Genomic DNA, 26,079 nt, shown 5'->3' with positions numbered 1-26,079 from the left:
CCAGTTAAACCATTTAAAAGTCGCAGTGTAGACTGGCCTGAATGTCTGTCGAATGTCCTCAAAGTGAATCTGAAGTTAGATCACGAGCAAAGATCTCCTTGCGGAGGAAAATGTTTCCAGGAGCAGATTCAATTAAATTGGTCGGTGGAAGCCCTAACTTGAGGAAGGAAAGGGTAGATTTGTGATGGGTAATGGTTGTTGCCTAGTGCAGCTGTGTAAAGCTGAACGAAATGGGTAACTGTGTTTGCTGGAAGTAGCTCAGTGTAGTTGAAAAAGGCAGCAGTCTTATCTGTTGGGAGTGGCAATGTGCTGGTAGGGAAGTCGTAGACGAGCCTATGCAGCCTTGTGAGCTGATGACTTTGTCTAGTCAGCAGTTTGGGAAGACAAGGATAGTGGAAGATGAGTGTCCCTATCCCTTACCTGTTTCCTGTGTGGAGAAATGTGACAGTAAAGAAAATGTGCCTGTGTCGGTCAGGAGTATTAACTTGCCTATGGAGGAAGTTATCTCGGTCTCCAAGAAGTTGTCTGTGAACAGCCCTGTGTGCTCGGACAAGGGAAATGAAATTGCAAGCTGTGTGTCTGGTGAAGGAGAATGTGTCTCCTGCTCTTCTGTGTCTGTGGAGCAGACAGAAGGTGCCTTTCAATGTGTGATGGTTGAGGGTGATTCACTTGTCTCGGAGTTGGCTGTAAATACAGCTAAATCCCAGGAAGGGAATGGTCCTAAGTTTGTGTCTGCTGGAGAGAATGGCACTGTAACTGGGTTGCATCCAGTTAGTGTCTTAGCAAAATCCCAGAGACCAGACAATTCTGGTGCTTGTAGTTTGTCAGTTGCTAATGTGTGGCTGGAAAAGGGTGTAGCACCTCTGTCTGATCAGGGTGATACCCTAGCCAGGGCACAAGGAGAGCGGAAAGGTGATTTAATTGTGTTACCTACTGACAGATTAACAAGTTGTAAAAAGGAGGAAAAGATTCCTAAACTTGTGGGTGTTGAACCTGACAACGTGAAGGTTGCCAGTGATTATGAGGAAAGTTGCAGAGGGAAGGAGAGAACCTCTAACCTTTTATCTAGTAAGTCTATAAGTTTGCCTGAAAGGGAAGTGGGTAGAAATCTGCCTGATGGGCCAAAGGTAATCATGGATGTAAGTGAGACCCAGAAGGAGTCTGTTGTGGATCAGGACAGTGTTTCTTTAAAGCAAGTCCTAGGTGAAGAAGGTAAGAGCAGAATGTCTGTAAGGGGTGACTTGTTGCTTAGAAAAGCTGCTAAGGAAAGAAATCCTCATGGTAATCTGTGCAGGCAGTTTGGTACAACTGAAGGGTGTAAAAGTGATTTAATCAAGAAAGTTTCAGTTCCTAACAGCCAGAAATTTTCTGTTGTGAATGGATCCACTGACTTTCCTTTTGAAGGATCCAGTGGGGGTAGCTTTAAAAAGGTCTCAGATAGAGTAGCAGTCGTTAAGGAAGTTGAGCAGCCCTATAACCCTGTGGCTGTGTGTGGCCAGCTTGTTGGGAAGACAGTGATGTTGGGACAGGACTGTCTCCATGCTAATTCTGTAAGTGAGCAGTCTGTGCTTCAGGGTCTGAGGAGAAATGGGGTTACTGGTGTTTCAGAGCTAAACGGTTTTATGTCTAAGTGCTTGAGGATGCAGGGAAGAGCAAACAAACTCCCACCCTCAAACCCTTTGGATTTGTGTAGTGTCTCTGTAAAGCAGAGTCCAGCCTTGGAATGGGTAGCAGCTGAAAATCTAAAAGATAGTGTCTGTGTTGATGCAAATTACCTGACTGGCAGGGAGAAGAAGGACTTGCTAATAGCTGTTAGCAAAGAGAGCCCACCCCATCAGCCAGGGAATTTGGTTAAGCAAGAGGAATCAGGGTTTGATCCTGCAGAAGGAGAAGGAAAGAGAGACCTTAATTTTGCAAAGGGAAGCTGCAGGTTAACCCTAAAATGTCAAAACCCCAATGGTATTAAGCCAAAGGTCTGGCACGACAAACATGATTATACATGGACACTTGCGATGAATTTGTTGTCATTGCTAATGGTAATTTTTGTAACTAGTGTATTGCTGTTACCAAAAACTGTAAAAATGTACAATGTGCCTAGTCTTTTGGGAAATCCCTTGAACATGTTAAGAGAAATAGATGAGAACACACTTTATGTTAAAAGGCCTTGTTATGCTGATGTTTCACTGCTAGTGCCTGTAAACAGTCTTGGAACTTTTCACAGAAGAAAAGACATTCCAGACCTGATGTGCTGTATGAAAAGGGAAAGTGAGGCACACTACCGTATTGATGGTATGGCTAAATGCCAAGATTCCTACACTGTGAACAACATTAATATCTCTGTTGATTTAATGTTAATTGGGTTCCAAGCATTTCCCAGAGCTTGTGCAGATAAAATAGCTAGTTTCTTTAGCTCTTGGCAAGAGCATATGAGATATACACTGTGATACAGCAGGGCCAGAGGGCAGCATGAGAGTTTTAGCAGGGGGCCTTATTCCCTGCCAAGGGAGGAAGGTTTGCTTTAGATTAACTAGAACACCTGACTCCAATTAGAGCACCTGACTCCAGTCATGTGATAAAAACCCCTGCTTCAGTCAGTGTGGGAGTTGAAGGAGGAAGGTTGGATTGGAGCAGAGTGTAGGTTGCAGAAGAGAAGAGTTTGATCAGAGAGAAATAGAAGGTTTGGAGGAGTGCTGTGGTGGATTGTGAAGTCCAGAAGAAACCCTAGGTAAGGGGCACCAGACTTGTGTAGGAGAGAGGCAAGGAGCCCTTCACAAGCTGAAGGGTAGGAGAGGGAAGTAACCCAGGGGAAGGAACCGCTAGTTCAAGTGGTTCACCACAACCCCCAGGGCCCCTGGGTTGGGACCTGGAGTAGAGGGCGGGCCCAGGTCCCTCCATCTCCACTCCCCTCCTCCAAGGACACTAGTGGAGTGATTAAGAACTGGTTCAGAGGCAAGCAATAGCGCCCTGAACCTACCCCAGAGAAGAAAAAGCGTGAGACCCAGCAGAACAGTACCGGCAATTTGCCACAACAGGAATCCTGCTGCAAGAGCAGATCCGATCCAATCCACTATTGTTCTAACCAAGTTTAACCTTAAGTTTGTAAGGAAATTCAATCATGTTATTGAACATGAGTTTGGTAAAACATTTGTTATACACTAATATGGCTTCTAACCCAGTACAAGCTATAATAAGACAGAACCCAGAATGGGGAACTTTTGGGATGCAGTCAGTGATGTTGGCGTCATCCCTTCCTGCATCAATTTTGCATTGGGGGTGTAATGTTGTGAGTATAATATAATATCTCTCTGAAAGGTGACAGGGCCAGAGAGTTAATTAACTCACCTCACCGACTGACCTGACCCATGGGTGAACCTTAAGGACTGGTTAGCAAGATATCTAAATGAATAGAGCTTTGAAATACAAGTCTGTATGTATATTGATCTTTTAACCAACACTCTCTCTCTTTTCTGTTCTAATAAATTTTAGCTTGGTCAATAAGAATTGTCTATAAGCGTGTATTGTGGGTAAAATCTAAGTTATAATTGGACCTGGGTATGTGGCTGATCCTTTGGGATTGGAAAAACCTTTTCTTTTATATGATGAAGTAAGATTCTCAGGAATCATCATCATATGTTTGACAGGTGTCTCTGAACAGAGGCCTGAGGCTGGGCACTTTAAGGGAACTGCGTGGTTTAAACTTCTAAGTAACCAGTGAGGTACTACAGAAGCTGTTTTGTGCTGGTTGGTAAATCTAAGTAGTGGAATAACCACCAGCGTCTGGTATTTGTCTGCCCCGTTTTGTTAGCAGTTCACCCTGACTGAGTGACCTTAGCTGGCTCCCACGGGCAGCACCATCACAGCGTCACTGGTGAACGGCCGTGCCCAGAGCCCGCAGTCGTAGTTCAGAATCCACGAATGAGCTGAACAGGGAGAGGGGTTTGCCTGGGCGCCTGGCAAAGCTGAACGAATCACGGGGCTTGTGGCATGGGAGCCCTGGCGGGTCAAGGGGGCACAATGTTCTGGGTGTATCCAGCCAATGATGGGACAGAGCTCAGTGCCCCCAGGCCCCCTCCCCAGACCAGGGCCAGAGAGGCCTTGCTACAAAGCTTGTGCACAACTAGCAGTTCCAGGAGTCCTGCTCTCTGTCAGACCTGGTGCTGGCAGATGGGTGCAGCTAGGCCTACAGTCTCTGGACAGGGATAGGGAATGGGCAATAGGGGATAGAGCACTCGATGAGTCCCTGCTCTGTTCATTCCCCTGGAGCACCTGGCACTGGCCACTGTTGGCAGCCAGGACACTGGACTAGATGAACCTTCGGTCTGACCGGGTCTGCCCGCTCTTATAGAATCAAACAGCAGCAGAAACCCATACCCAACAGAATGCCCTATACCCCCCGCGGAGCTCCCTTCTGGGTCTGGGGTGCTGCTGAGGGGCTGAGCCCGCCCAGCCCAGCCCCAGGACTGTCCTTCCCTGGGCTCTCTCTGGCCTGACTATGCAGGAATACCACAGCCGGGCAGCCCCCGGGCATGGGCCCAGACACCCCCAGAGCAGAGGGGTAACGAGGTCTGAGGGAGGAACATGCTGCTCCGTGCACAGCAGGCTGGTGACACTGACTCCTGGGGCAGGGACACATCCCCTCTGCATGGCGGCTGAGCCCAGCCTGGGACAGAGGTCCCCATGGGTGTAGCCAGACCCAGGTGGGCAGGGCATGGAGGGGGCCTGGTTGGGGGCAGCTCACTCAGCAGGGAGGAGGCAGCAGCCCAGTTCCTGAGCTGGTGGCCCCAGTCCCGGGGCAGGGCTCTCGCTCTCTCCTTTGCCCTCTGGCTGGGGTGGGGGGCACGTGGGGTGGGGGAGGTAGGAGCAGTAGCACATGGACCAGGCGTCTCCCCTTTCGCACTGAACCTAGGCCTCTCTTTGCAGGACGGGGCTGCCCCAATCTGGGGTGCTCAGGGCTCCATATCACCCTCCTCTTCCTCAGGGCTGTGCACAGGACCTGGGATCTTCTCCGATGGGCACAGAACGAGGCAGAGGAGGGGTCACTGTAAGAGCAGGAATGGCCCAGGCTGCCCCACCCCAGAGGTCATTTCTGTTTTTCTTTCTAGGTTTTCAGAAATGGCACGATTATCCCTGTGAAGACAGATTCCCTTTCATTTGTAAGCGCAAAGCCTAGGGGAGGCAGCTCTCCTGCACCTTGGGAGCTCCCAACACCTGGGCTGTGAGTGAATTGGGACCCTCTGGCTCCCCCAGATCCTGTGTCCCCAGCTGCAAAATCCCTTCTGCAAAGCATCGCTGAGTTATGCTGTGTCGCTCCCGCTCTGCTCTGCTCCCTTCTCTCCCTGTCGCACCCATGCTCTGCTCTTCTCAGCACAGTGAAGTGATAATAAACTTTCCCTCCAGCATTCAGCTCAGTGTGTCTCTCCTTTCTTGTGTTCCTGACTCTGGCATGGACAGTTCCCTGCGTCACCTGGCCCCAGCCTCAGCACCCCAGAGCCAGTCCCTGAGGGGCAGGAAAGGGAATGAACAAGGAATGAGGGCATGGGGCATCGCTACCCCTGAGACATGGCCCATTCATCTAGCTCCCCGCCTTGGGTGCTCTTCCCTCCTGTCCTGTTTTGAGGGTTCAAAGAGAAGAAGTTAGTTTAGATGCGCATTATGGTAAAAACATGGGTAGGGGACCCCCACAGTACAGCTCCTTTCAAGGAATCCGTTGGTTTAGCACAAGCTGGACAAAATCAGCCCTGTGTGTGTGAGCGGGATCTGAACGGGCTCCCCCCTGCCCTGTGGGGTGAGCTGGGGAACAGACCTCAGGAGCAGACTGTATCTGACACACCTGGGCTGTCTAGGCCCTTGGCAGACAGACCTGCTTTGTCGCAGTGCTCAGTTTGGGCTGGTCGGGGTTAATCTGGGACGCAGGGGTGTGAAATGTTGTTATCCTCAGTGTACGAGTCGAGGGCAGCAGAAACATCCCCAACCTGCCTGATGGACCCTCACGCGCTGAGCGGGGCGAGTGACCCCACATCCAGTAAGAGCCCGAGGAGGGGGGCAGGTGTTCTCTCCTCCTTGGGCTGGGGGCTCTGTTTAAAGACAATGTGACCCAAGTCGATACAGAATGCAGCAGCAGGGGGGTCCCCCCCATACCTAGGGAAATCACTAAGTGCTGGGCAAATTGCCAGAGCCTCAGAACTCAGCGTCGCAGCTCGAGGCAGAAGCAGCAAATGGCAAATGTGGTAGAGCCAGCGATGAGCCCACAGCAAAGGGGCAGGGACAGAGATAGCAGCAACAGTGTGAGCAGCGACAGCAGCAGGGCCTTTGCTCAGCATCCCCAGGGCGGGAGGTGAAGTCATGCAAGACACCCCTGAATTCTAGGACTTCTCTGATGCGGGAAACCAGTGGGGAGTGGGAGGCAGTGGAGGGGAAGGGGGAGTGGTGCATTAAGGGACATTTGTCCATCCAATGGTCAGACTGGAAGGTGGGAACTGAGGCAAATGTAACCAGGGAATGGTCCCACTGTCATGGGGAAGTTTCCTGGTGTCTATTCTACCCTGATGGAATCGGATAGTGAAAGGATCTGACTCCACGCCCTGGATGCCTGCCTGCCTGCCCTGGAGGACTCTACTTCCCTTTCCCATGTGGCAGAGTTCTTGTAACCCTGATAAGGTCGGACCGAGAATCCCTGGAGCGCTTGATCCTCGATATCACCATGGGAGACTCAAAATGCAGCTTCCGTGTCCCCATTATGGGGTAATCTCTGCTCAGCAGCCACTTCCCTGACCCAGCCATTGCTGCATTGTGTTTAAACCACACACAACTGATTAAACAGCAACTGCAAAAAAATGAGTGAAAAATGGAAAAGGTGGAAAGATCCAGGAACCTGCCCGATGGGATGCGGCAGACAGTCTCTGGGACTCAAAAAAAATTCACAGCCTATTCCTTGTCCCTCCGCCCCATCAGGTTTATGCCACTCCCAAGTCTGGCCTGCCAGGGCCTGTGATCTGGTGACATCTCCCTGTGCTGGGTCCTCTGCCCTGGTCCCCTCGCTCTGCCCATCCGCTCACCGTGCCTGGCTCCAGTGTTACGTGGGTAAGCAGAGTCCGAATGAGCTCTCCCCTGACATCTAGCGGTGAGCTGTGGAAAGGACACCAGGAGCTCATCTCCTTTGCATGGGCACATGCACCCTGCTTGGTGCTCAGCATCATGGGATTGTTTGCCCAAGCGGTCACTTTTGGCTGGTGTAGGATCCCCAGTCTCCTTGCTATTGAAGCAAGAGTAATAAGGGGTTGTTATCCTTGTTATGTGAATCGAGGGCAGCAGAATTGTGCTTGGCATTTCCTAATTGAGGGACACACCCACAGCTTAATATCACTCACTAGACATGGGATATGGTTCCAGTGGCCCATAGGTTATAAGAGGCTAGGGGGTGGGCAGTGTGTAGAAGTTCCTGGAATCACTGGGTTCTTTCTATTCTATGAAATGTAAGCTGGTTTAGATTCAATTGAGAGTCTTGTTACATACTGTAGAGCTGAAATTGTTCATGTTTAAGTTTAGGTCTGTTTTTGGGATAGTGTCTCTGCTGCAAGATACTGCACAGTGTGTGCTAGCAGTGAGGTTCCCCACTAACAACAGAGCTCACTGTCAGCTGTGTTAAGTAGGAGGCTCTTAAACTGTTGTGGGGGGAGTTGTGGTGAGTGGCCAGTGTGGCTGGTGGAACAGTACTACTGGCGGGGTGGCTGGTGGAGAGCGGGTGATGAGTGAGTGACTGTATAAAGTGCCTCCTCGCTCCCACTTCTACCCAGGGTGGGAGGTGAACTCAGCAGATGCACCTCTGATCTCTAGGTTTGCACAGTCCAAGGACAGCAATTGTGAGTGGGGTGCAGAGATGGGATAGGCACATTAAAGGGACTTTTGGGTTGCTGGACTTTAGAACCTGAGGGGAAAAGGACACTGCTCAACTTAATTGGGGGAAGGATCTTTTGATCATGATTTATATTACAATGGAAATTGAAACTGTGGCAGCAACTGTCACCTTTTGATGGGACAATAAAATGGCGACACTGTCATAAATATGAAGAGAAGGGTAACAACAGTAACATAAAATCCCTTCTGGCCAGAGCTACAGAGTCACTTTACCTCTAAGGGGCTCAGAAGTTCAGATTACTTGGCTGGCACCTGACCAAAAGGACCAATGAGGAAAGAAGATACTTTCAAATCTGGAGGGAGGGAGAGAGGTTTTCTTTGTGCTCTCTTTGTTTGTGCCCTTTCTGGAGAAAGGGAGAGACCAAGCAGCTAAACCATCGCTTGAAAAGATACCTGAAACGTTACATGTAAAATTACAGAAATTGTAAGTAAAAGCAAGCAAATGCATTAGATTATCTTTTGTTTTAGCTTGTGAATTTTCCCTTTGCTAAGAGGGAGTTTTATTTCTGTTTTTTGTAACTTTGAAGCTGAGCCTAAAGGGGGATCTTCTGTGTTTTAAATCTTTTTATTTACCCTGTAAAGTTACCTTCCATCCTGATTTTTCAGGTGTGATTCTTTTTTTTTTAAAATAAAATTCTTCTTTTAAGAACCTGTTTGATTTTCAGTGTCCTAAAAACCCAATGGTTTGGTCTGTGCTCACTTTGTTACCAATTGGTTGGTATATTGTTCTCAAGCCTCCCCATGAAAGGGGGTGAAAGGGCTTGGAGGAATATTTTGGGGAAACGGGGACTCCAAGTGGCCCTTTTTCCTGGAGTTTTGTCAAAATCACTTGGTGGTGGCAGCAGTACCATCCAAGGCAAGGAAAGGATTTGTGCCTGGGGGAAGTTTTAACCTAACCTGGTAGAAATAAACTTGGGGGGTCTTTCCTGTAAGTCCTCACATCTGTACCCCCGAGTTCAGAGTGGAGAGGGAACCCTGACACACACTAAAATGGTCTGTGCCTCGCCCTTCAGTCCATATTCCTAGCTATGTCTTGTGAATATTGAGCAGGATAGGGAGATGCTGGATCCCTGGGGGATGCTATGGACAGGTGAGGGGTCTTGGAGTGGAGGAGCTGGCTGATCACAAGTTATAGAGTCATAGTGTTTTAGGCCAGAAGAGACCTCTGGAACATCTAGTCCCTCCAGTGTATCACAAGGCACTAACCACCCATCCTGCACACACCATATCTAACACCCACAACTAGGCCAAAGTAGAGCTGCCTTCTGGAAACTAACCTATTGTGGGCCTTAGGGGGAGAATCAGAGGGATCCAGGTGCCCCAATACCCAAGGGTCTGCAATCCAGGGAACTGGTTAAGTAACACAGGCCCAGGTGATGCGAGCAAGTGAGCTGCACCTGACCCTGCAGAGGAAGGCAAAAAAGCCCGAAGGTCCAAGCCAATCTGATCTGGGGAAAAATTGGTCCCTGACCCTGAGCATGTGAGCAAGGCCCATCAATCAATCACTGAGGCCTGGTCTACTGTACAGAGTTTTGGGGCAATAGGCAGCTTTCGACAGGGCCTCCCAGAGGGGGGAGCAAGTGGGGCAATTTGCCCCGGGCCCCGCAGCCTGAAGGGGCCCCGGCCAGCGCCGGCTGTCTCTGGGAAGCAGCAGCTGTTGCTGCTGCTAGGCAACCAGAGACTGGCTCTGCCTCTGGTCAAGCGGCTGAGTGCAGGTCAGGAGCGGGGGAGAGGCTGCAAGCTGTAGCCTTTCTTCTCCCGTCCCCTCCCCCCAGCACTGAGCACTCACTCACCTGGAAGAGACAATACTGAGCTTCTGGTCCGGTGTGAAACAGGAATAATCTCTGCAGTGACCTCACTCACTCACCTGAAGAGCTGCTGGGGACTTCCAACCGTGAGTGTTTGACCCTGTGATTCCCCCTAGGTTTGTAATATTGGGGTGGTGTTGTGGTTTTCAGGGTGTTGCTGTTTGAGGGTGAGTTTGTGCCTGCCTGAGTCTGTTTCAGAACTAAAGTTGGATCATGTAATGTAACCCAGGAAAAAAGCCCCTGGTCTGCAAAATGGCACGGCAGGCTGAGACTTTTATCTCCCCCCTATCTCCCTGCAGAAGGGGAAACTGAGGCACAGCATGATCTAATTCCCTTTCCAAATTATTTTGGAAAGGAAGGGGACTGGGGCTCCTATCCAAACCAGTTCCCTTCCCATCAACTCTGTTTTCCCTGCACCCTGCTGCAAGACCGCTGTAGGGGCTGAAAATTTCCATTAAACTATGGCTCCTCATTTCCCTGCAGACAATATAATTTAGACCAGCTTTGCGGGGGGGAGTGGTCGCAAAACAGGGGGGAATTTAGCAGAGGGTTGAGGGTGTGATGAGAACTGGACTGTTCTTAATGTTGCTCTGATACTGTTTGGTGCCTCAGCGTCCCCTAGGCAGTTCTATATCTGGGTGGGTGGGATAGGGTGTGTGATTGCTAACGAGCAAAGGGCCAGTGCACATAAATGCTGGCAACTCTTTTCACTAAGCACTGATGGGCGTGGGGCCCCTCCTCTGCAAAGGTGCCAGCTGAAGGTGTTGGAGACAAAGAGATCAGGTGACCTCCTGGCCGGGAAAGGGGCGAGGAGAGGAGGAGGACTGGAGGGGGTTGTTAGTCGGGTGGCTGGGGACGAGGAGTGGAAGTGCAGAATGGCAGGGTCTGGCTCACTGCCCCCAAAATGGACCCGCTGAGGGATGCCAGTTCTCAGTACTACAGCTCTGGTTTTAGACTGTCCTGTCATCGAATAAACTCTGTTTTACTGGCAGGCTCAAAGTACGTCTCAAAGTGGGGTGGCAGAACCCTGTGGCTTGCCCCAGGCCCCTGCCTGGGTGGGCTCGCTTGGGGCCCCACGGAGGGGCAGAGGATCGAAGCCGAAGGAGAGAACGCCAGGAGTGAAGACGTGGTAAGTTCTTCCTGAACAACCTGCTCCAGGGAAGGGGGCCCCACAAGTCCTGAACGCGTAGGGTCTCGGGCGAGCAGATTCCAAGAGGCAAAAGCCGTGGGACGCCGTGACAGGGCTCACTTGAATCCACCTGAGCAGCACACAGAATCATAGCAAGTGCTGGGAGAGGCCAGGAGGGAAAGCAGGATGCCTGGGGGGTAGCAACATGGCCCATCCTGGCCGGGAGGACCTACTGCGGTGGTAGGTTAAGTCAAAGTCTTCTCCAGCTCTGTCGTTCTCACTGGGGGTCCCACCCGGCCGCCAGCCCAGAGACTGCAACTGACACCCAGCAGCACCAGACTCTGTTCCCACTAGCCCTAGGCAAAGCTCCTTGGTCTGGGGGGTGTCTGGCCTCCCGGTCCCTCTCGAGGGTGCAGGCTGTCTGGGGGCCTGCCTCGCACACACTATCTCATTCCACTCATTATTCAATAGGGCAATTGATTACAAAGTGGAGGAAAGATCTCATTCTATTCTAGCAATGAGACATTTTCTTGTTCAACCTTAATTATTCTAATCTTGGGCCCACTATAACATATACAAGGTTCCATACAGAAGTTCATGATAAAAGTTATACAAAAGTGCAAAATGCATGAGATTTAACCTACAACTGCATGATTGATATGGTGTGTGCAGAAATAAGTGACCCCGTTGAGTTGCTGTTGTGGCAGTATATAGTGATCAGGCCTGGGTCTTTTGAGCTGAGGTTTATATACTGCGGGGGGGGGGGGAGGGTTGCAGCGGCAAGTCGGGGGTGAGCGGTGGGCCAGTGGCAGGTGGCAAAGAGGCAAGCAGTGGACAGCAGGCGGTTTATCGGGGCAGGCATGAGACGGGTTTCTGGCAGGGAGTGGAGACAGTGAAAGGAGGTGAGTTGTGGTGGGGGGGACTGACTAGGAGGAGACGCCGCAAGTCAGTGATAGGACCGAGGCGTGAAGAGGGTGTGGATGGTGGGCGCCCGACTGGGGAGGGGGTGGGTCCTACTTTTACTGCTATGGGCTGATCTGGTCACGCCTATTTGTGCAGGTTTCAGAGTGAGCCCGGTTATTGTCTGTACTGCAAAAGAACAGGAGTACTTGTTGCCCTATCTTTGAGCTTTATTATGCTTACATTTCATTTATTCTTTACATGTATTATTTATTTATTATGCAATGATATTTTTCCAATAGGAGTTCTTAATTTTTAACAAAGGTGTAGAAGTTAGGTTGCCAGGGGCTGTTTAGGTAAAGATGATGCCTTGACGTGGCGAGGGACTGGCAGTGAGAATGGTTGCTCTCCTGCTTCCTCCTGGGAAGAGAGAAGAATGGGTCCTGCTTTCAGGATTAAAGAGTCATGTTAAATTATACTTTTTCATTCCTTTTTGACACAGACATTGAGATTTGTGCTCAGTACTGCAGCTTACCTCTCGCTTTGTAAATGCGTAGAGTATTAACAGTGGCCAGAGATCAGTAGTATGATTACATGGCATGCAAAATTATTCGGGGATATCAAGATGAGTTCAAGATACTTGTTTTTTTCTTTCATTTATATTTTCCCATGTTAATTTTTTATATGATTTTTTTTTAACAACAAAAAGATGTTGAGGGGAGTCGGTAGCTGTTATGAAGTCCACCTTTGATGGATCTGGTTATTGGTTAATTAATATTTTTTTGTAATTGTCTGTTTACCAATGTTTAACATATTTCGACTTAGATCCTTCTGGGGCAGTAGATCATCGCAAAGTTGTACTTAGGCACATTAACTAGAACTGTCCAAGCACAATAGACATCACTGGTCCATATCCAAATCTGAAGTCTGCATGATCTAAAACTAATCTGGCTGCTGAGACCATGGCTGACCGACATGGCTTGTTCCAGTCATCGAATTGCCAAAACAAAGTTGTCTCACTCCCGATTCACTACTTTACTTTCCTGTACTCTCAGTATTTACTGAAAGGAAATACAAAAGAATCCAGGGCTGTCCCAGTGAAGAGGGGTGGGGAAATCCTTTGCCTCTGTTTCTGAAAATGGCCAAGATGAAATGTGTCCACACAACCTGAGCCTTCTATGTTTAGAGTGGTTCAGGGATTTCCTACCACACACCCCCTACACCCCACCAGCATTTTCCCCAAACACCCCTCCACCAGTTTTGTGAATTAATTATGTGCAATGTTGCCAATTTATGATTGTTTGGAAATTTGAATTGAAATTGAGACATTAATACATACTTTAAAGCATATAAAGTGTATGGTAAAATACATGTATCTGAAAAAGTATAAAGAGATTTGAAAGTATGAAAAAAACATAGACTAGCTTCCTTATACACTTTTGTTTTTATGACGATGCCAGTGCATTCATTTCGGTGACTTGGCAAGTTTGATTTGTAGCAAAGTAAATGAGCTCTCCTTGACAGCAAGTAGTGAGCTGGGGACTGGGGGAAAGGTTTCAGGACCAGATTTTATTTACATCTACACCCTAATCTACCTAGGTATCCAGCAAAACAGATCTTGTTGCCCAAGTAAAAGTAGATTTTGGCTGTGGGTTGGGTTATCAAATCACTGAATGCCGGGGGTGTAGGGAGGTGGGAATGAAATGTGTTCTTATATGTAGTCAAGTAAAGGCATAGAACTGTAAATTAGCCTGTTGCTGATTGGACACACTTCGAGAGAGGGTGGGAACAGGTGTTTTTGATTGCTGGTCTGCCTGAGTCACAGGTACTATGTCGCCTGCCCCTTTCCACTGTTTAAGGACAGAGCTGATTACGCTCCATAGATAGTCCTTTTGTTTGTTAACTATGCACACGAAATCAATGATAATCAGGTCTAGTGGCAGGGCCGCCAAGAGGGGGGGCAAGTGGGGCAATTTGCCCCAGGCCCCACAGGGGCCTCCTATAGTATTGCAACTTTTTTTATGGAAGGGGGCCCCGAAACTGCTTTGCCCCAGGCCCCCTGAATCCTCTGGGCGGCCCTGGCTTTCGATGGCAAAGCAGTGGGGATGCACACACTGCGATGCCACTTCTGGTGACAAAACTCTTCAGTTTTTTTTGACAAAGTGCCAGTGTAGACACTGCACTTGATCTCATCATTTTAATTGGTTCCCAGAAGGTGTCCCACAATGTCCACCCTGACCCCTCTGGTCACCAGTTCCAACTCCACTGCCCTGAAACCAGGTAAACAATCATCTGCCCCTCCCCCTTTAATGTCCCTAGAATTTTTGAAATTCCACTTCCTGTTTGCTTGGCATGGAGAGCTCACATCACATCTTCCCAGTTTACCATGGTGGCTCCAAGCAGCAAATGATCTCCCACTTCTACCACTGCCGAGCAGCTGGATCTGCTCAGTGTTTGGGGAGAGGAGGCTATGCAGTTCCAGTTGTGCTCCAGCCATAGGAATTTCAGTGCTGAGATGGAGAAAGGAGGACATGTTCTGTGAGCTGCTGCAATACTGAGATGCAGAAAAGTCAGAACACATGGCACAGAGGGCAATCAAAAGGCAGGACAGAAAAGAAAATAAGGCCTTCATTAAGGACACTACTGAGTATGATTAAAGCTATGGGGGTGCGAACTGAGATCTTGAAGTCCCTCAGAACGCTCTGACTGAGCAGGTGTGTGTCCGTATTCCCCTTTATCACATTCACCACTCTTTCCCATGCCCTCATCAAACTCAGCCCATGCATTCCTTTCCTGGAGTTCTCACTGTCCCGCTCACTTCACTCCCACAGATACTTTTCCAAATGATACGAACATAAGACCATAAGAATGGCCAGACTGGGACAGACCAAATGTCTATCTAGCCCAGTATCCTGTCTTCTGATGGTGGCCAATGTCAGGTGCTCAGAGGGAATGAACAGAACAGGAAATCATCAAGTGATCCATCCCCTGTTGCTCATTGCCAGATAATGGCAAACAGAGGCTAGGGACACCATCCCTGTCCATCCTGGATAACAGCCATTGATGGACCTGTCCTCCATGCATTTATCTAGTGTTTTTCTGAACTCTGTTATGGTCTTGACCTTCACAACATCCTCTAGCAAGGAGTTCCACAGGTTGACTATAATATGTGAAAAAATACTTCTTTTTTTGTTTTAAACCTGCTGCCTATTAATTTCATTTGGTGACCCCCTAGTGCTTGTGTTATTAGAATGAATAAATAACACGTCTTTATTTGCTTTCTCCACAACAGTCATGATTTTATAGCTCTCAACCATATGCCTCCTTAGTTGTCTCTTTTCCAAACTGAAAAGTCCCAGTCTTATTAATCGCGCCTCATACAAAAGCTGTTCCATACTCCTAATCATTTTTGTTGCTCTTTTCTGAACCTTTTCCAATTCCAAGCCAGGTGCTCCAGAGGGCGTTCCCAGCTTGTATGGATGCCCATTACCAGCTAAGTGTGGGTGCGCTCTGCCAACAAAGGGTGTGTATTGTGCACATACAATACTGATTTTCTTATACCGCTTTTTGATTGTTAACAAAACTTTTGCTGGCAGAACTCCGCAGTGTAGACAAGGCCTGAGAAAGAATTTTCAGAACCACCCCAGATCACTGGCCACCCACAGTCACAGCCCCATCTCCAGCTATTGTGATCTCTAGGGATGAGGAACAAAGAATGTCAGCCATAGTTACAGGATGGGGAACTCTCTCTTGGGAAGCAGTGACTCTAATAGGGATTTGGGGGTCATGGGTGATAATCAGCTTAACATGAGCTCCCGGTGCGATGCAGTGGCCAAAATGCCTATTCTAATAATTCTGAAGCAGGAGTAGAGAGGTTATTTTACCTCTGTATTTGGCCCTGGTGTGATGCTGCTGGAATCCTGGGTCCAATTCTGATGTTCGCAATAAAGGAGGATGTTGATGAATTGGAGAAGGTTCAGAGAAGAGACACTAGAAAGATTAAAGGATTAGAAAAAGTGCCATAGATTGATAGACCTCTGGGAGTTTTAGCTATTTCATTTAACAAAGAGAAAGTTAATGGGTGACTTGATTACAGTTTCTAAATATCTATATATGGAACAAATGTTTAACAATGGGATTATCAGTTTAGCAGAGAGCAGATGAACATGATCCAATGGTTGTCAGGCCATTGGCAGAGGAGGATATGGCTTTGTCACAGGGAGGACACTAGCTGCTGGTTTCTTCTGGAAACCGGCAATGCTCCACCCCTACTCCCAACCAACCCAGCATAGTGGTGAAGAATCCACCGTGATGGGATCCCTAGGGTACAACCTGGAACTGGGGTACTGCTGTGCCCCCTTAACTCTCCAGCCAGAGCTGCTTCTCACAATGCTTTGATAGTGACACGCAATATACTCCTCCAGGTGATGTTATCACTTAACACAACAGCAGGTGGAGTCCCACCCCCAGCTAGATTGCGTGAATGCTCCCTGAGCCACTCACAAATCACACAGAGAAGGGCACCAGCAAACATCATGAGCCACCAGCTTTGCACCTCTGGAATATTCCGTATTTCCCTGGTCAGAAGCCTGCTGGTGGACCCTGCAGCTGTCCAGCCATAGCGGGGGGCTGGTGGACCCTGTAGTTATTCAGTCGCCACAAAGAGCAAGGGACCCCCGCAGCTTCCAAGATGAAATGGGCATTGGGGGCTCCCCACAGATACCAGCTGCACAGGGGATGAGGGGACTCTGCAGGAGCCCAGCCCCATGAGCACAGGGATCCTGGAGCTCCCAGGCACTGCAGCAGTGGGGGACCCAGGAGCCTCAGTGGCAGTGGGTGCTGAACCCACCTACCCATCTTGTCAGCGATATTTTTAGTGAAAGTCAGGGACAGGTCATGGGGCCATGAATTTTTGCTTATTGCCCGTGACCTGGCCATGACTTTTACTAAAAAAATCTGTGATAAAATTTAGCCTTAATTATAAGTGGTAGGCAACAAAGGTCAGAGATAGTTGCCAAAGAAAATAAAATGTAAGCACACAGTTTATATCTTACACCTTTACTAGGCAGTATTTGTATCAAGCAATGTTTCTCTCCTCACTGGACGTTGCAGGTAAGTTATAGATTTTAATACTCTGCCTTCTCCTTTAAGCCTGGGATCAGTCTCCTCAGTTCAAGTCTTTGTCTTCCCAGTGATCTTGTTGCTTCCAGTGTAGATGGGGGAGGAGAAAGGCAAACGCATGATGCCGCTGTCTCTATTTTATCCTGAGTCCATGTGCCTGGAAAACATGAGCCCAGACATGTCCTGGTGGGATTTGCTGTGTCATGGAGCTGAGCAATCCCCTATTGTGTGATGCTTGCACAGCCCTCTTAGAGCATTGTAAGAGCCCTTGTATACAACACCCTCACTGATTACTGGTTGCTTAACACCCTCCTGGGAAGGGATCGCCAACCTTGTTGTCATTGGGAAACCAGTAATAGTGACTCAAACTTACAACATATTTCAGTGACAGCCATACAGCAAAATCTCATACCTTCACTCACACTAATGATATACATCTTTGGACAGAACGATGGGATTCAGCAGATCATGTCCTTTCATGTGATATGTCCATGGCATGATCTGTATGAAATATGAGCATTGTGCAGCGGGAATCATAGCTGTAAAGGGGAAAGTAATTGAGGAGTGTGACATATATGTTTATCTGGGTCAGCAGCTGAACAGAGACAACTCATTCGAAGGGGAATGCAGGAGGAGGAGAAAGGTAGGGTAGAGATGTTTCAACAAAATAAAGATGTCTCTAATAGATGATGAACTGCCCATGAAGAAAAGAAAGAACTGTTTAACTCCACTGTTCTGCCAGCAATTATATATGGAGTGGAAAGCTGGTGAATCACAAAAGCAGAGGAAAAAAAAAATTGCTGTCACCCAGAGAGTAATGGAAAGGCAAATGTGTAAGGTCTCTCTCCATGATCATATACTGAATGATGAGGGCAGAAGGCCTACAGAGGTGAATGATATAGTGCAGGCGATGTAAAATGTAAAACGAAGATGGGTGGGTCATGTAGTTCACAAGCAAGACAATAGGTGGACAACCTGCTTCAGTGACTGGATCCCCGGAGACCACAAGTGACCACTTGGCAGACCAAAAACAAGCTGGGCCAGAAACAGAAAGAACGTGAGTTTGTTCCAGGAGGAAGGACTGCTAAGCAGAGATGGGGTCTAGCGATCAAGGAAGCAAAAGAGCATATTTGGATACAGACTGGCTCATCTAGTGAGAAGGGTTTAAACTGCTTTGATGGGTACAGATGAAAAAAGCCCACAGGTAAGCCCAAGTCATGGAGACTTCAGATAAAGGTTGGAATCGGGGGGGAGGGGGGGAGAATGGGCCATTATAGCAGGGATAAGGAGAGAACAGAGAAAACATGGGGGGAAATCCAATCAGTATCTTAGCTCTCTGTATACAAATGCGAGAAGTATGGGTAATAAGAAGGAAGAACTTAACATGCTAGTTAATAAACACAACTCTGAGATAGTTGGCATCACAGAGACTTGGTGGGATAATACGCATGACTGGAATATTGGTATAGAAGGATTCAGCTTGCTCAGGAAGGACTGGCAGGGAAAAAGGGAGGAGGTGTTGCCTTATATATTAAAAAATATATACACTTGGACTCAGATTTATATGGAAATAGGAGATAGACTGGTTGCAAGTCTCTGGGTAAGGATAAAAGTGGTAAAAAACAAGGGTGATGCCATGGTAGGGATCTACTCCAGACCACCTAACCAGGAAGAAGAGGTGGATGAGGCTCATCCAAAGCACGGGACTTAGTGATGATGGGGGACTTCAACTACCCAGACATCTGTTGGGAAAACAATACAGCAGGGCACAGATTACCCAAGCTCTTGGAATATATTGGAGACAACTTTTTAATTCGGAAGGTGGAGAAAGCTACTAGAGGAAAGGCTGTTCTAGTTTTTGACAAATAGGAAGGAACTGGTTGAGAATTTTAAAGTGGAAGGAAGCTTATGTGAAAGTGATCATGAAATGGTAGAGTTCATGATTTAAGGAATTGTAGGAGGGAAAACAGCACAATAAAGACAATGGATTTCATGAAGGCAGACTTTAGCGAAATCAGAGAGTTCTTAGGTTAGATCCCATGGGAAGCAAGTGTAAGAGGAAAAACAGATCAAAAAAGTTGGCAGTTTTTCAAAGAGACATTATTAAGAGAACAAGAGCAAATTATCCCACTGCGTAGGAAAGACAGGAAGTGTGGCAAGAGACCACTCTGGCTTCACCAGGAGCTCTTCAGTGACCTGAAATTCAAAAAAGAGGCCTACAAAAAGTGGAAACCAGGTCAAATTACAAACAACACAAGTATGTAAGGGAAAAATTAGAAAAGCCAAGGTGCAAAACAAAATTAAACCACTTAGAGACATAAAGGGTAGCAAGAAAACGTTCTATAAATACTTTAGAAGGAAGAGGAAGACAAAGGCTCATTACTCAATGATGAGGGGGGGAGGAATAATAACAGAAAATGTGGAAATGGTAGAAGTGTTAAATGACTTTTTTGTTCAGTTTTCTCTAAAAAGGTTAGTAGCGATTGGATGTCTAACATAGTGAGAATGAGGGCAGATCAGAGGCTAACATCAGGAAACAAGAAGGTTAACATTACTTAGACAAGTTGTGTCTTCATGTCACCTGATGAAATACATCCTAGAACACTCAAGGAGCTGACTGAGGAGACATCTGAGCCATTAGCGATTATCTCTGAAAAGTCATGGAAGACATGAGAGATTCCAGAGGGCTGGAAAAGGGCAAATAGAGGCCCATCTGTTGTGATGGGTTGGACCCCTTGGGAAGCCGCCTGATGTCCTGGGATACCACCGAGTCTACCTGTTCTGCCGCCATGGGCCCCCTTTAACCTGTCTTGCTGAGCCAGGCTCTTAAACCTCCACTAACACACACACACAAGAAGGGCCCCGCCCAGCTGCAGATCAGCTCTGGGCAGACTCAGCTTAAGGGAATTGCTCCAGCACTCAGATGTCCACCTCCCTTGGAGTGCAGACCCAAAGATATATCATCAAATTCACATCCTCCCTCAATGTGGAGTGAGGGGTGCAAACTTCTGTCCTCTCTATTAGAAAAATTACAGAAACTGGGTTTAATAATAAACAAAACAAATTTTAATAACTATAAAAGGCAGATTTTAAGTGGTAAAAGGGGTAACAAACAGAACAAAGGAGATAACTAATCAAATGAAATCAAACATGCAAACTAAGCTCGTTTCACTAAAGAAATTGGTTACAAATAGTATTTCTCACCCTAGATATTGTTGCACTCAGTTTGCAAAGTTTCTGTGGTTCAGAGTTCCAGTTATATTCCATTTCAGACTAGACCCCTTTCTCAGTCTGGACTCCCCCCCTTGCCTTCAGAGTTTCTTCTTGGGCAGACGGGCTATGGTGAGGAGGAGTCAAGTTTGCCTTCCTCCCCACTCTTCAATAGGATTTATATAAGGCGAGAATCCTTTGTTTCCCGAACTTGACCTCCCCGTCCCTTCCAGTGGAAAGTTACACGAAGTCCCAGGTAATTTTTAGTATCAGGTGACAAGACTACATGATTCCATAGGGTCACATAAGATCCATGAGTCAGGGGCAGTATGGAGTGTCCACAGGAAGGCCAAGCTTTTCACAGTCCATTGTTCTCGCTATTGGGCCATCCGCCCTGTCTGGCTTTTCCATTGTTGTACCTGAAGTGTTAGCTTCACCCAAAGTAGCATAGTTGAAATACAGACACATAGTCAATATTCCTAACTTCAGATATAGAAATGATGCAGGCACATGAACTGGATAATCACAATCAGTAAATCATACCCTTTCCAATGATATCTCCCATAGTCCATCTTGCATGAAGTATATCTCAGTTATGTCCTATTCATATCATAAGCATATTTTCATAAAGAATATGGAATGGCACATATCTATAAAAAGGGAAATAAGGACAACGCAGGGAATTACAGACCAATCAGCTTAACTTCAGTATTTGGAAATGTAATGGAGCAAATAATTAAGCAATCAATTTGCCTCATCTAAAAGATAATAAGCTGATAAGTAACGGTCAACATGTAAAACCAACTTAATAGCTTTCTTTGAGAGGGTAAAAAGCTTTTTGGATGGGGGAAGCGGTAGATGTGGTATAAGTTGACTTTAGTAAGACTTTTGATACTGTCTCACATGACCTTCTTATAAACAAACTAGGGAAATACAACCTAGATGGAGCTACTATAAGGTGGGTGCATAACTGGTTGGAAAATCATTCCCAGAGCGTAGTTATCCGTGATTCACAGTCAAGCTGGAAGGGCATAACGTGTGCAGTCCCGCAGGGATCAGTTCTGGATTGAGTTTTGCTCAATATCTTCATCAATAATTTAGATAATGGTATAGAGAGTACGCTGAAGTCTGCAGATTATACCAAGGTGGGACGGGTTGCAAATGCTTTGGAGGCTAGAATTAAAATTCAAAATGATCTGCACAAACTGCAGAAATGATCTAAAGTAAACAGGATGAAATTCAGTATGGACAAATACAAAGTGCTGCACTTAGGAAGGAACAATCAGTTGCACACATACAAAACGGGAAATGATTGCCTAGGAAGGAGCACTGCGGAAAAGGATCTGGGTGTCATGGTGGACCACAGGCTAAATATGAGTCAACAGTTTAACACTGTTGCAAGAAAAGTAAACATCATTCTGGGCTGTATTAGCAGGAGTGTTCAAAGCAAGACACAAGAAGTGATTCTTCTGTTCTAGTTCGCGCTGATTAGGCCTCAACTGGAGAAGAGGAACAAAAATGATTAAAGATATAGAAAACATGACCTATGAGGGAAGATTGAAAAAATTGGGTTTATTTAGTCTGGAGAAGGACTAGTCTGAGAGGGAACATGAGAACAGTTTTCAAGAACGTAAATGATTGTTACAAGGAGGAGAGAGAAAATGATTGTCCTTAATCTCTGAGGATTGGACAAGAAGCTATGGGCATAAATTGCAGCAAGGGAGCTTTAGGTTGGATATTAGGAAAAACTTCCTAACTGTCAGGGTGGTTAAACACTGGAATAAATTGCCTAGGGAGGTTGTGGAATCTCCGTCATTGAATATATTTAGCAGCAGATTGGACAAACCCCTGTCAGGGATGGCCTAGATAATTAGTCCTGCCTTGAGTGCAAGGGACTGGGCTAGAAGACCTATCAAGGTCTCTTCCATTCCTGTGAGTCTAAAATTCTATAGTTCCCCCTGAGACTCTTCTTCTCTGTGCCAGGAAGCAAGCGGGAGCCCATATAGGGGTCTATGGGATGAATTTCCCTAGGGTGGGTGAGGGAGAAGATGTGTGGGGAATCTGGGGAGAAAACAGGAATGTGGGCAGTTAAGTGACCCTCTGAGGCCCCTATCACATTGCAGGGGGCATCCACACCAGGGACAGGTTGTGTCACCTCCTGCCCCGCAGCCTTGGGGGGCTCACAGCTCTCTGCTGGTGTAGGTCCAAGCCTGGGCTACTGCCTGCCACCGAGTCCCCTGGCCTGTGCTCTGTGCTCTCAGCACCAAGGGAAGGTGGCAGCCCCTTGTGTGACACATGCCGCACTCCGGCAGCAGCTCTCTGCACCCCATGAGCATGCCCGAACCCCCAACCCTTCCAGCCCTTGCTACTGCATTAGGTCCTGCTCCTCAGCCTGGGTCAGATTAGAGGTGCAGGCCATGGTGTCCTGGATCCATGCTGTCACGGATCTCAAACAGCTCGGGAACAGTCCCTGGGAGGAACCCCTTCACTGTGTCAGCCCCCTTAGGGCCACACTCTCTCACAGGGGTAAGCGCCTTGCAGGGTCGGCTCTAGGCATTTTGCTTCCCCAAGCACGTGCTTGGCGTGCTGGTGCCTGGAGCTGCCCCGGTCCCTTGGCTTCCCCATCCCCTGGGACCAACTCTCAGAGCCTTCAGCACCTCTGCTTCACAGCATAAGCTCCCTGCAGCAAGTCCACCTGGACTGGACACCTGATGTGAGCTGAACATGCAAAGGGAGCCAGGCACTCCTAGTTTTCTTACTCCTGAGTGACTCTCAGCCAGCGGGGTAACAGCAGGAGGGTTTATTAGATGTCTGGAACACAGCGTAGAAAGTCCTTAGTTACCGTGGAGAGTGACAACCAAGTCCATCTGAGTGAATCCAGAGCCCTGTGACCCCCTCCTCGAGTCCCAGTCCAGAAGCATCTCGCTGCTTCCAGCACCCACACTTAAGAACCCCACCTGGCCCCTCCTTAGTCCTTTGTTCTCCAGCTAGTCACACCCGGCTGGCTTCCTGCAGAGGGGCGGCTGTCCATGAATGTTAGTTGCTAGGTACCAAAGGTCCAGGCAATTGGAGTGACCATTCTCTTCTCAGACTCTCCATGGGAATGGGGCCCAGGTCCCAGACAGTCAGGTGTTGGTCACACCTGGATCTCTGCAAAGAGTGACCCCCCCCCCGCACTTAAACATGCTGCACATAGGGGAAACTGAGGCACACACGGTATTCATAAAAAATGTTATGAAAAATTCCGACTGTGTCACACTTGGGCTTCTCAGAACAGGGACTGGTTCTGGAAATGAAAGGCCTGGGGGAAAATCTCACTCAACCTCCCACACCTGATCGGCGCCCACAGTCCTGAGTGCAGGAAAGCTCTTGCGCAGGCATCAGTCTCATGCCTTGAGCTGTAAATTGGAGTCTCCCCCGTACCCCAGTTCACTTGTACTTGCTGACAACAATGGGAGCTGGGGAATGGGGGTCGGGGGGGGTGACAACCCAAACCGTACCATGATGGCACCAGTCAGCCCCTGTGGTAAGAACGGAGCAATGAGCCTGGGCTGCCTGTTACAGACCATACTGGGGAACAGATCCTAGAGATGAGTATATCTAGGCTCTGATTGGCTGAGACAATTGCATCTGGCAGGGTGGTTCTTGACATCAGTGTGGTGCAAACCAGTAACAAACGGGACATAGGAAAGTTCTCGTCACAGGGGTGAGGTGCTGTAGCATCCTGCTGCCCCAGGGTTTCTGCCGAAAACCTTTTCCTCCCCAAACACTTGCTCAGGCTCAGGCCCTGCATGGAGCTGTGGTTCATTTGCCAGCTGTTTGACACTCAGATTTCTCTGACTCCCAGTTTGTGTAACAGGACAAATGTCACCCACTCTCGTCACTCGTAACCCCAAGGAATCAATTCGCGACATAGCACCTGTAGGAGCCGCTGAGGAGACAGAGATGCCCTGGTTAGTGATGGGAACAGCCCAAGGCCCTCAGAGGTCAGAAGCTGATTGAACTATCCAGACAGGCCAGGCCCCTGCCACATGGCACTGGGAGCTCTGAGGGCCGATCTCTCCCTGGCCAGGCTCCAGGGCCAGGAATGCTGCTCCCCAGCCCCAGGTACGACTGACCAGAGGGTCCTGCTGTCCCACCTCCCAAATGTAGTAGGGGGAGTAGAGGGATTGTGCTGAGATGGCTTCAGCCGCTCGTCTCAGGCAGCACCCACAGACCTGTGATGGGCACCAACTAGCTCTTGCCCCCCAAGCATCCCACATGTCCTCTAGTACATCCAGCAGGGAGCCAGCCTTTCCCTGTCCTGCTCAGCATCCACATCACACTGCTAAGAATACGCCATTTGGGCCCATTAAGACGTGACAGTTGCTGCCACAACTGCAGTTTCCTTTGTAATCTAACAGTTCTGGTGCATCAGGACCCAGCCCTGAGTGAGCAACTTACGCATCCTACAATGAGCTGAGATAACAAAGTGCTGGCTCATTGCCGCTTGGCAGGGGACAGAGGAGCTTGCTGCTCTCTGGGGTAACCAGGTTCCTTTGACTCTTCCTGTGGCCTGAGACAGCTCTGTATGGCTTGGCCTTTGCGTTAGGCTTGGCCAGCTGCTGCTGTGCAGAGTGAGGCAACTACTGGCTTCTGTCTTTATGTTTAGTTGTGGCTTTAAATAATCATTGACGCACAAGAGTTTAGGAAAGGCACCTTTTCTACTAGGGATATAACTACAGAGACAGAAAGAAACCTGTAACAGGAGCAGACAGCGCAGGGCTACACAGTGATCTGAGCTGCTTGGTATCTGGGGCACAATCAAACAATGTGCATCTTAACACAGTAAAACACAAAGTGTGTGTGTAGGGACAGAAGGGTGAGGATGGCAAAGTGAGTTAAATCTTTGTTGTGTCAGCCCATCGCCCCCTGTGGCGCAAACAAGTGATGAATTTGGGCTGCCTGTTACAGACCGTGCTGAGGAAAAGGCTGTAGACTCAGGGTCTGTTATCCAAGGACTTGGGCACAGGCTCAACATTGCTGAACCAAAGGCCTGTGAGGGGCCTGGGGCTCGCTGAGAGCCTTGATTTTCACAGATGTTAAAGCCAGAAGGGACCATTGTGATCATCTAGTCTGATCTCCTGCGTCACATGGGCCAGAGACCCCACCAGTGAGTTCTGAGTCCAGCCCAGAGCATCTGGTTTCACTAGGGTAGATCTGTAGAACTGACCCATCCCCACCAGATCATTGATAAAGACTGTATGGCACTGAGCTGAGAACTGATCCATACAAGACTCCCTGCTGGATCAGGAGTCCCCATTGACCATTACTTTGTGAGATCTATCAGTTAGCCAATTCTGAATGTATTTAATAGGGGCTACACTGATTTTGTGTAGTTCATTTTTAAATCAGATTTTCAAGTGAGACTAAGCCAAATCCCTTAGAGTGCTGACATGTATCATGTCATGGAGTCATAAATTCCAAAGTCAGAAGGGACCATTGTTTGACCTTCTGTATAGTACAGGCCAGAGAACCCAAGGTGCAGTGGGTGATGGTCTGAGACCTGAATCAGTGACTGTACAGGAACTCTGGGCTCAGATTAGTTGAGATAATTCCACCCAGCAGGCAGCTCAGGACACCCATGCTGTCCCTACAACTAACGAACGTTTCCATCCCAGTGCTCAGGTGCTGTAACATCCTGCTGCCCCAAGATTTCTGCCAAAAAACTTCTCCTCTGCAAGCATTTCCTCAGGTCTCTGGCTCTGAAAGCAGCTGCTCTATGTTCTTTGACCAAGATTTACAACAGGGCCCCAGTATGAGGGTCCTCAGCTGGGGACCCCATAAAGGGGCAGGAGTGCTGAGTGGTCAGCCCCTGAGAATCAGGCCCCGTGGACTTGTCTCAGGTCAGACAACCAGATCACTCTGTAGCCCTGCCCTGCCATGTCCTCTCCTGTTACATGTTTGTTTCTGTCTCTGGATTTATACGACTGGTAGAAAAGGTGCCTTTCCTAAGCC

At 48.2% G+C, this 26,079-nt stretch overlaps 1 protein-coding gene across 1 annotated transcript in view; it reads left to right on the top strand.

Moving 5' to 3' along the window:
* Positions 1 to 1,133: 1,133 nt before the first annotated feature.
* LOC116822849 (C-type lectin-like) overlaps positions 1,134 to 26,079 on the top strand; it is a 47,153-nt gene continuing 22,207 nt past the window's right edge. The window contains exon 1 of the mRNA XM_032776997.2: positions 1,134 to 1,212. Coding sequence (XP_032632888.2) covers positions 1,134 to 1,212 — 79 coding nt within the window. The remainder of the gene's footprint in view (positions 1,213 to 26,079) is intronic.

This window comes from Chelonoidis abingdonii, chromosome 1, assembly GCF_003597395.2.
Source record: "Chelonoidis abingdonii isolate Lonesome George chromosome 1, CheloAbing_2.0, whole genome shotgun sequence".
NCBI classification, from domain to species: domain Eukaryota; kingdom Metazoa; phylum Chordata; order Testudines; family Testudinidae; genus Chelonoidis; species Chelonoidis abingdonii.
Note: the sequence above shows the minus strand (reverse complement) of the source record. Positions and strands in the feature narration are given on the sequence as shown.